The 11,273-nt window shown below is 46.2% G+C and overlaps 1 protein-coding gene across 1 annotated transcript in view; it reads right to left on the reverse strand.

Annotated features, from left to right (window-relative positions):
• Positions 1–11,273, reverse strand: part of SORCS2 (sortilin-related VPS10 domain containing receptor 2) — a gene marked incomplete at its 5' end in the record, with an annotated part of 92,216 nt that overhangs the window by 4,932 nt on the left and 76,011 nt on the right. The window contains 4 exons of the mRNA XM_015406426.1: positions 2,024–2,028; positions 4,724–4,834; positions 8,247–8,349; positions 10,707–10,806. Coding sequence (XP_015261912.1) covers positions 2,024–2,028; positions 4,724–4,834; positions 8,247–8,349; positions 10,707–10,806 — 319 coding nt within the window. The remainder of the gene's footprint in view (positions 1–2,023; positions 2,029–4,723; positions 4,835–8,246; positions 8,350–10,706; positions 10,807–11,273) is intronic.

Below are 11,273 nucleotides of genomic sequence, written 5' to 3' on the forward strand. Positions count from 1 at the left end.
TTCAGCAGTAAGTAAATCTCCACGCACGTTTCCGAGGAAGCGTTATGCTTTATTAGATTACAAAACTGGTACCCTATCCACAGGATTATGGTTAGGAATGACCATGGGGCGGAAACATCCTTACATATAGCAGGATGAGGCAAATGGCTAAGCAAATGAAATTCGAGCACGCGCGGGGGAATTCTCCCGGCGGGAGGATACATGATAAGTGGGAGAGTCACAGTGCCTCATGAGAGCCGAAAGATTCACACCAGTGGTGGAACGCAAGCTCTCCCTCCTTCACAAGGCCAGATAGATAATGCCGCCTGGCAGTACTGGCTCTCACGGTCTCCCTAGCAATGTTTACTGCAAGCGGCAGAGCAGCAAGCAAGCCAGGATCAGAGACGGGAACAAGCAAAACATGGCAGCTATCTGACAGAAACGGAGATGAGCACTGCCCCCTAGAGTCAGATTCGACTGGCTTTCGAGCAAGGGAAACCTTTACCTTTACTTTTTACTGAACACGTAACACACATGTGTGAACACACAGACCCAGAGTGGGTGTGCAGCTTGTGTGAGTGGGAAAGTCAGGGAAAAGCCAGGAAATATACCACTCGGCACCAAGTAAAAAAACAATCAAAGATCCTGTGGATCCATTCTACTAGCACAGGTGTTTTCCTGACACCTTGACAAATTCCCTGCCAGGACAAAGTACCAAATACAAGATGTGACTTGCTAACTGTGGCCAGCAACCGGCGGGGGCGGGGCATAGAGAGGCCACTGTCACCACAATGGTGCGACATCACGTCCGGAGAAAAACCCGAAAGTGACAGACCTGCCATTGCACCAATGGCGATTTTAGAATTTATTTTTCTCTCACGGGCTGACAGAGTGGTGGCCGTGTTTGCTAGTGGGAGGTCTCCCACCACAGCCAGAGAAAGGGCAGACCCTCTGCGTAGGGCCAATCATGTCAAACTCCTGAGAGCTTCTAGAATCCTGGGAGATTTGGAGGGTGGGCGTGGAATTTCCAAGCTGTTCCCCTCCTGCCGTTTTTCTTGGGCCACCAGCCTACACAAACGTTACAAACAACTGTTTATATCTGCTCCGTGTCTTGCCGTTTTAGATGCTTATATGGCACGACTCAGATGCAGGCAAACTAACTGGAGCGTCGCCAGACAAAAACAGAAGTAATGATGATGGTCATTACATATGACTCTGGGGAGAGGAGGAGCGTGGGAAATCCTGATCCTGAATTGTCTTTCCTCATTCACAGCAGATCACAAATCACGGAGGTCCTCGCTTTCCAGCGACCGTGACCAGAGCGTCCAATTCTGTCTTGGCCTTCGAGTAATATTTTTAGAGAATACTGAGCTGATAGCAGCCCGTTCAGTTTGGATCCTTCTTGCCTTCGTTATGGCTGATCCATCAGAAAAGTTTCCACTGAAGGTACCCTAAAGTGACACTATAAAGCAAAGGTTGGGGGTGGTGGTGGGGGAGTGCTCGGCCAAGTTACAGAAGGAATTTCAAAGGAAACAAACAGGAGGACAGATAACGTTTCTCAGCGGGTTCAGCATGCTCCTAACGTCCCAACAAATTTTACCTACAGCAAAATTCCGGTGTGATTTTGGCAGCAGCTGCTCTGATGATACGTCCAAGGAATTTTGTGTGAAGCAAAAAGGGCTGCCTGCAACGTTTGAACTGGGAGTGCGTGGGCTCACAATGCCGCTACGCCTGGTTTGAACCTGTTCCTCACAAAAATGCCAGGAGGCAACCTCAGGGGAAGGCCTCGGCCTCTCTGCACTGTTGTTGGCCCTCCAGAGGAACTGGTCGGCCACAGTGCGAGACAGGATGCTGGACTAGATGGACCACTGGTTTGACCCAGTAGGGCTCTTGTGATGTTCTTTTCAGGGGAAGGCCTTGGCCTCTCTGCCCTGTTGTTGGCCCTCCAGAGGAACTGGTTGGCCACTGTGTGAGGCAGGATGCTGGACTAAGATGGACCCCTGGTCTGACCCAGCAGGCCTTTCTCCACCACTTCACCGCTCACCAGACCTCCTAGCAACAAAATGCTACCAATTCTTGAAGATGGAGGGAATAATGGAAGCGAGGAAGGCTTGATAAGCACAAGAGAGGACCCTTTGGAACCCATCCTTCTTTCACTTACACATTCTCTGTTTTCCATGGCTAAAATTTCCTGCCGACGATAGGATTTGCAGTTCTCGTGCCCTTCTTATTTGGAAGACATCCCTGGCAGGAAAAGACGGCCCCAGGGGGACAACAGAAAACCTGTCACTACAAGAAGGACAGGCACCAAAGGGTCCCTTTCGTGGCTCTTCCACTTTCTCCAGCCTGCCCGTCTCCCTGCGTTCAGCAAGCGAAAACTAACCCTGCCCCCCCCCATTCAGACGGCTTTCTCATTTAGCCTGAGCACATTTTCCCACAAGTGTGGCTTTCATCCTATAAGGGTAGGAAGCCAAAGGCAGATGTTTGCCACACACTTTTGCAATGAAGGGCTGGAAGAAGAAGAAGAAGAGGAGGAGGAGGAGGAGGAGGAGGAGGAGGAGGAAGAGGAGGAGGAGGTTGGATTTATACCCTGCCCTTCACTACCCAAAGGTGTCTTAGAGCGGCTTACAAATCCCTTTCCCTTCTCTTCCCCACAACAGACACCCTGTGAGGTAGGTGGGGCTAAGAAAGCTCTTTCGAGAACTGCCCTTGAGAGAGCAGCTCTGAAAGAAAAAGGAGAAGAAGAGAAGAGATTGGATTTACACCCCGCCCTTCACTACCCAAAGGTGTCTCAGAGCGGCTTACAAACTCCTTTCCCTTCCCCTCCCCACAACAGACACCCTGTGAGGTAGAAGAAGAAGAAGAAGAAGAAGAGATTGGATTTATACCCCGCCCTTCACTACTCAAAGGTGTCTCAGAGCGGCTTACAAACTCCTTTCCCTTCCCCTCCCCACAACAGACACCCTGTGAGGTAGGTGGGGCTGAGAGAGCTCTGACAGAAACGGCTCTTTTTCAAGAACGGCTCTGAGAGAACTACCGCTTGCCCAAGGTCATCCAGCAGCTGCAAGCAGAGGAGTGGGGAATCAAACCCGGTTCTCCCAGATTAGAGTCCACACACTTAACCACAACACCAAACTGGCTCTCAATATCTCAAGGGATCATATGCCCTTGACCGAAGAATGGTACGCATGGAGCAGAGAGGGAGGAAGGGGACACTCGCCTAGCCGGCCAGAGCAGCCGAATCAACCCTTGCAGTCGATGGGGCAACGGATGTCACAGCCAGATCACCCTCACATCCACAGGGGACTGACGGTGCCCACAGTTTGTTGAACGGGGTCCAGATCATCTCACTTTTACAAAGGCGAAGAAATGCTGATTTGATGGACATCGCATCGTTAATAAAATCATACATCAGAGCAATGTTCCCTCTAAGCTGTGGAGTCTTGTGAGCAAAAATTCTACTTCGTGAACTACTGGCATTAAAGTTGTGAGTGAGTGAGTTGGCTCCAGCATACATTACTTTGCTCTGGAGCCCTCCTTCCTGAGCTAAGACAAAAATGTGTGAGCCGGAGGCTAAAAAACTGTGAGCTGGCTCACACTAACTCAGCTTAGAGGGAACACTGCATCAGAGATGACGTCAGTATCTTCACTTTTGAGCCTGCCCGTCTCCTTGTGGTTTATCAAATGACAGCAGGCTTGTAGGAAAAAAATTATATAAAGCCAGGAGTGCGTAGAGTTAAAAAAAACACCAAGTCTGAATCCACATTCAATACAAAAACAACATATTGCTGCACAAGTTCATTTGGTTTTGAACTAACAATAGTAATTATTTTTAATTCTTTAGACAAGTCAACAAATCAAGAGACCGTAGTGCTCAAGATAACAGAAGCAAGGAACCACCGTTCCGCCAAGGTATGAGTTAATTAAACAAAATAAAACATTTAAAAACTCCAGAGTTATGGACAGACAAAACCTCTCTAGTCGAGCAACTGTGGTTTAAAGTCTTCATTGCCAGCAATATCTTTACTCTTTACTACTCTTTACTTTTTCCATGCACTGATTCTAAATGCGCTGTGTGAAAGTATTTTGTGGGGGCCACAGTGATACAGGAGATGATGCTGTAGGGTACCAGTAAACCTTCTGAGAGCTGCAAAGGAACCTGTCGATAAGAGAAGAGTACTTACCTCTTGCATTTCCTAGTGTCTGACAGTCTAGGTCATCGTCGATGAACTCCTCCCCCTGGATGATATTTTGGGTGTCTTCCCTGCGGTTCACAGGGCTGGTCATTTCCTGCTCTTTTACATATAGTTCTAGATCTGGAATCAGCATAGCATAATAAAGGAAAGCAGTTCTGTGTATCAGATCTGTTGACGCACCGGGTGTGCATTCCTAAACAGTTGAGTAAATAAAGTCAAACCACCGTTCCGCCAAGGTATGAGTTAATTAAACAAAATAAAACATTTAAAAACTCCACAGTTATGGACAGACAAAACCTCTCTGGTTGAGAAACTGTGATTTAAAGCCTCCATTGCCAGCAATATCTTGACTACTCTTTACTTTTCCCATGCACTGATTCTAAATGTGCTATGTAAAAGTATTTTGTGGGTGCCACAGTGATACAGGAGATGATGCTGTAGGGTACCAGTAAACCTTCTGAGAGCTGCAAAGGAACCTGTCGGTAAGAGAAGAGTACTTACCTCTTGCATTTCCTAGTGTCTGACAGTCTAGGTCATCGTCGATGAACTCCTCCCCCTGGATGATATTTTGGGTGTCTTCCCTGCGGTTCACAGGGCTGGTCATTTCCTGCTCTTTTTCGTTCTGCATCTGAGCATAGACGTTTCTGCCTGGCAATTTCCTAGAGAGTCCAGGATTTCAGTTATGAGGAGGATTCAGTGGAAAGAGAGGCGCATACAGATGCGGCCGTGGGGAATGCTTGTACAATTCTGCAGTTTTTGTGGAACTTACTAGTGGCAAAGAAAACCAGTGGTGGGCCTTTTGTGACCCATGGATTGGGATGAATACGGATTGTACCTTTTAAACTTTCCTAGTTCCAGCTCCTGCCAACCTAGCAGTTCGAAAGCAAGAAATTGCAAGGAGATCAATAGGTACCGCTTCGGTGGGAAGGTAACAGTGTTCCGTGCGCCTTGGTGTTTAGTCATGCCGGCCACATGACCATGGAAACGTCTTCAGACAGCGCTGGCTCTTCGGCTTTGAAACGGAGATGAGCACCGCAACCCTAGAGTCGGACTCGACTGGCTTTCGAGCAAGGGAAACCTTTACCTTTTACCTTGGAAGGCTTACAGCTTTAAGTCCATATCCAGCACATGCAACAACATATCTGAGCAATATAATACGATGGTTTAAAGGCTGACCATCCCATTATCAGTGGTAGCAATTAAAATTCATTCTAGACATTAGAATTAAGTCAGTCCTGAGAGCTAAGTGAGGTTTAACACACAGAGCATCATTTGTTCAAAAGGAACACTGCCATTGAAGCCAGGGAGGTAGCAGTAAGTAAATCCCAGAAATATATTTGGACCTTACGGTAACACCCCAAACATCACAATGATTTGACATTATTCCACTGCTATTACATTTGGGAGCACAGTGTCTATGGGCATAAATGGATTAGGAAACATGCTCCTCTAGCTGCGGTGTCTGCATTTCCAGTGCCAGGTATTGCACGATCACATGAAGGGAAACTCTGTATTGAACTTGGAGAAGAACAGACTTGCTTTGCTTTCTTGGTTTGACATTGTTATGAAGAACAGATCACTACTAAATCAAATCAGTGCCTCAACTAAGCAGCCTCCACTAAGGGGTGCTGATATTTATCAGGGCTTTTTTTGTAGAAAAAGTCCTGCAGGAACTCATTAGCATAATAGGCCACACCCAGCAGCAGAAACTCATTGGCATATTAGGCCACACCCCCTGACTGCACCACTCATTAGCATATTAGGCCGCACCCCCATGTTACCAGAAGTGTGGTCATCCAGCCACACCCACCTTTTGCTTCTTATTCTGTTTACCTTGTTTGTTGTCCAAACCCAGGGCCTTTTTTTGTAGCAGGGACTCCTTTGCATGTTAGGCCACACACCCCTAATGTAGCCAATCCTAATGAGTTCCTGCTGTTGGGTGTGGCCTATTATGCTAATGAGTTCGTGCTGGGGGTGGCCAACGTGGGCCAGCCGGAACTCCGTTCCTGTGTGTTCCTGCCCCAAAATAGCCCTGATATTTATTATGGGAACCACCGGGCAGGCACTCTGCTATGCTGACTTTTTGGCAGACACAGGAACGGTTTTGTCCTCATCTGCAGAAGTCCCACTCCGCTACAGCATTTTGACGGAGCCGAGTAAAATCATTCAGCTCTCTGCCAACACTCGGCAGAACTGAACTGGTGTGGGAAGTGCTCGGTCCCTGTCTTTCCACCCAAAGGACCCGATCTAGTGGGGGAGGTGGTTTTGCTGGTCTTTCTCAATGACCCCACCTACTCTGAACACCTTCAAGGCAGGGAGGGGGTGAAAAAAAACCTTTCTGTTTCCCCCCAATATTTTTTATTTTTTAAAGACATAACAAACATACAGTGGGGGGAGGGATTTATCTTTCAATTCCTTCTTTGACAAACTCATGCCTAATTTATCATACATGTATGTATTTCGCCTTATATCATTAAAAACATCGCTTGCAAAAATAACTTTATACTTTATATGTCCAAAATATAAAGTATAAAGTTGTTATTTTTGCAAGTAATATTTTTAATGATATAAGGTGAAATACATAAATGTATGATAAATTAGCAAGGGTCATTTCCTGCAGGAACGCACAGGAGCGGAGCTCCAGCAGTAAAGAGTTCAGGGGGCGGGCACATGCAACAAGCCCCACCTCCTGCTCCCAGCAGCCCTCAGTCAGAGCAAGACGCAGCCAGGTAAGTTGCAGAGCCCACCCCCGGGCCCCCAGTCCAAAACCGTCCAGTGGAACCTTTAAGACCAGATTTTATTCAGGCACAAGCTCTCCCTCCTCTGCGAGGACAGATCTGCATGTCCCGCCCCCCACTAGCTAGCAATCCAAAACACTCCAGTGGCGCCTGAGCGGTGGGTGTTGCCTTCTGACACGCTTCTGGTGATGTCAGGGTGTGTGGCATATGCAAATAATTTATGCTAATGAGTTATGTTAATGAGCTCCTGCACCTCTTTTTCATTGTGTATATATATGTGTGTGTATGTGTGTGTGTACAGGGCTATTTTTGGGCAGGAACGCACAGGAATGGAGTTCCGGCTGGCTCCCAAGTTGGCCACGCCCAGCAGGAAGTCATTAGCATAACAGGCCACACCCAACAGCAGAAACTCATTAGGATTGGTTACATTAGGGGTGAGTGGCCTAACATGCAAAGGAGTTCCTGCTACCAAAAAAAGCAAAAGGTGGGTGTGGCTGGATGACCACACTTCTGGTAACATGGGGGTGTGGCCTAATATGCCAATGAGCTGTGCTGTCAGGGGTGTGTCCTAATATGCTAATGAGTTTCTGTTGTTGGGTATGACCTATTATGCTAATGAGTTCCTGCTGGGCTTTTTCTACAAAAAGAGCCCTGTATATGTATGTATATGTGTGTGTATATATGTATGTATGTATATATATGTATGTGTATATATGGCTATTTTGGGGCAGAAGCGCACCGGAACAGCGGAACAGACATGCCCCCCCTTCCCCTAAGCCTCTCCGCTTTTGCAGATGGGCAAGGGAAAGGAAGGCATTCTAAACACGCCTGGGTTCCCTGCCTGGCCTAATATGCGAATGAGTTTATGCTGTTGGGTGTGGCCTATTATGCTAATGAGTTCCTGCTGGGCGTGGCCAACTCGGGAGCCAGCCGGAACTCCGTTCCTGTGCGTTCCTGCCCCAAAATAGCCCTGTATATATATATATATACACACACACACATACACACACACATATATATATATATACACATAGAAAAACGTATGCAGGAGCCCTGTAAATTAGGCATGAGTTCGTCAAAGAAAAAACTTTCTGTTTCCCTGCTGTGGGGACACCACCATGTAGGTCCTTCGCCTGCAGGTCGAAACGTTACTTCTCCAAGTTCTCTCACATGGATGGAACTCAACACCATTCTCCTGGAAATACAAAATCTCTCAAAAAAGGAGATAAAGGTCTGCAGCCTTCAAGATGCCCCAGAGAGCTCTGCATTCCAGATAAGACAACATATCGACAACATACGCGGTACATACCACATGAAATAATAGACTGCTTGCCTTTTAAACTTGTATAGAACGATAGCGCCTACAACCACTAGAGAGATCACGAAAAGGGCTACGATCACCCAATATCCTCCGCCTCCTCCAAGAGCCTGTGAATCTGAAATGGAAGGTACACAATGGTAAGATTCGTCTTTTTTTCATCTTTCATTTGGAAGGCCTGGGTTGTTTCTCACGCTTAGCACACATATTTCTTCCTGACCAATGGAAACCAGGGCATCAGTGAACACAGACGGAGAGGTGTAGTTATTTGCATTTGATGACTTGGGGAAAGTGATTATCCCATTCATTCGAAGCACCTCATGAGGGACAAAAGGGTTTGGTGGACCTGACAGGTATTGTTAGGGTATTTAGCGGCATGGAAACCATTGCGATACGGACTGCAGGAGTATCCAGACGGCATCCACCTCCATATGTTTAAAAACAGTGAGACTGTTAGGGTCTTCAGCTAGTGGGTGAAACAGACATACTGAACCTCACATATTATGTTTATTCTGTATGATGGTCTTAAGACCGTAATAATAATAAACTAAACCTGTTCCGATATACTGAACAAAAGCATGACGTTTGAAGCCTTTTAAGTTTAATAAGTGAATCTTTTTCTAGCATTATCAGAAGTATTTAAACCATAGCTAAAAACCCACACTAACGTACATTGGGCTGCATCCCATTCTACTAGAGTAGAGCCTTTCTTCCAACAGAAGAAGACTTCCCCTTGGAAAGAAGACAACTCAAAAAGATTCTTGCATTGGGGAAGACTCCGAGGAATTTCAGACAGATGATATAATCCGGAAGAGGAACGGTTCCCAAATGGTTTTTGGTCTGTAATTTCAGACAGAACCGTTTTAGAACCGGTTCCCTACCGGAATATATTTGTAATTTCAGACACAAACGCTTCTGTCCCGTTTAGGAAACAGGGCTGAAGCGTTTTACCTGTCAACCGCTTCCAAGTAGTCTTCAGTTTCCTCTCCCAGTTCCGATGTGCTTTTCCCCACCATTTTTCGCCCACGTGGGCGATCTCCGGCTTTTTTTGTTTTTTGGAACGTTCGCTTTATAGCGTCATAGCGCTATAGAGCTATAACGCTATAACACAACAGCATTATATCAACCCCATTGAAATGCCTGGAGTGTTTTGTTATAGTGCTATAGCGCTATAGTGCCCTAATGCGAATGTTAAAAAAAAAAAGCTGGAGATCGCCCACACGGGCAAAAAACGGCAGGGAAAAAGTGGGGGGAAAGCAGTGCAGTCTGAAATAGCAAACCGCTTCAGATCCAGCTCTTTACCGGAAGGGGAAAGCCATGTGTGAAATGGCAGCCCTATACCGGTTTACTCCACGATGGATCAAAAACAGCTTCAAAACGGGTTAAAAAGGGTAATGTGAAATTCCTCTCCTTCTATCAAAGGAAAATCTTCTACTAGTGCAATGGATTCAAAAGATCCCATCTGCCGTTCACATAATAAAAATGGGCTTCAGAAACACTTTTAGAGACTGCAATTAATATTGTTTTTGTGGCCAAGTCCTGTCCTTGGGGATCTTGACTTCTTCCAGGACTTCATGCTCCAAAATAACTGATGGAATTCAAAGTAGTAAGATCCAATGATCTTGCAGTGATCAGACACTGATGCTCTATATTCTTGGTCCCTGGGGGGCATTGGCGGGAGGGCTTCTGGAGTGCTGGGCCCACTGGTGAACCTCCTGATGGCACCTGGGTTTTGGCCACTGCATGACACTGACTGTTGGACTGGATGGATCAGTGGCCTGATCCGACACGGCTCCTCTTATGTTCTCTAGCCCTTTCTTCCCCTCCCTCCACATCCTGGAACAAAGTTGTTTGCCTTGCAGTAGAAGAGCTCTCTGCTTCCAATTAAGTAAATGGGACTGATACGCCAACTTGCACATTTTTCGGAGTAAGATTCTCTTCACTTTGACTGAATTTTCCTGCCTCATAATATGGTTAGGACCAGGGTCTGAACCAATGATCCCTCTAAGCTACGGAGTCTTGTGAGCAAAAATTATACCTTGTGAGCTACTGGCGTTAAAGTTGTGAGCGAGCCATTTGGCTACTGCATAAATTAGTTAGCTCTGGAGCCCTCCTTCCTGAGCTAAGACGAAAACGTGTGAGCCGGAGGCTAGAAAACTGTGAGCTAGCTCACAGTAACTCAGCTTAGAGGGAACACTGGTCTGAACCTTTCTAGTCAAAGCATTTGCCTCACTTTTACACGTGGACTGCTTTCAAAATCTATCTTCTCAATTCTGGATTTTAGTGAAAAGGCTGATTCCTAACAAACTGTCCACACTTTCAACATTCTTTGATGGGATTCTGTACGAATGCAACGGCTGCCGCGGCAGAATTCTGAATGCATATTCAGCCTGAATACGAACTCATTTTAGGTATTAGGAGGACGTTCTCCCTCGAGAAGACTCCACCGAGTGTCAGAACCAGTGTGGGCAGTACCTGAATCAGAGCTGTCCAAGGTCACCAAGATCCAGTGCCCTTCTCTCAAGAAGAAGCTGATGTTTTGGGCCTCCAAGGACTGCTTAATTGCAGCTATTCTCTGGAAACGCAAAAGAGAAATTGTTAGGCATGTTCAGGAAGGAACAGAGCTAAAGTAAAAGGTTTGAATGCCAGTAACTTGTAAGAAGCCCAACAAGCATCGCACCGACAATTTCAACATTTCACACTGATTTTTCGCAACATGCCTCTGCATTTCATAAGAGCAGAAACCTGTTACTAAAAAACAGATGTTGTCGCGTCTGCGTGGGAGGGACGCCGCTTCCCACCACACAGAGAGAACACAACCTGAAAACACAGTGGAAAGCCATTCTGAGTGTATCTGAATCATAGCTTGTGTTGTGTATCACCCCTACTAAAACTCAGATCTGTATTTTAAAACCATAACAATTACTTTAATTTCATGCATATGAAGAAGAAGAAGAAGAAGAAGAAGAAGAAGAAGAAGAAGAAGAAGAAGAAGAAGAAGAAGAAGAAGAAGAAGAAGAAGAAGAAGAAGAAGAAGAAGAA

This window comes from Gekko japonicus, unplaced genomic scaffold (assembly GCF_001447785.1).
Source record: "Gekko japonicus isolate JY-2015 unplaced genomic scaffold, Gekko_japonicus_V1.1 scaffold3279, whole genome shotgun sequence".
Taxonomy (NCBI): Eukaryota; Metazoa; Chordata; class Lepidosauria; order Squamata; family Gekkonidae; genus Gekko; species Gekko japonicus.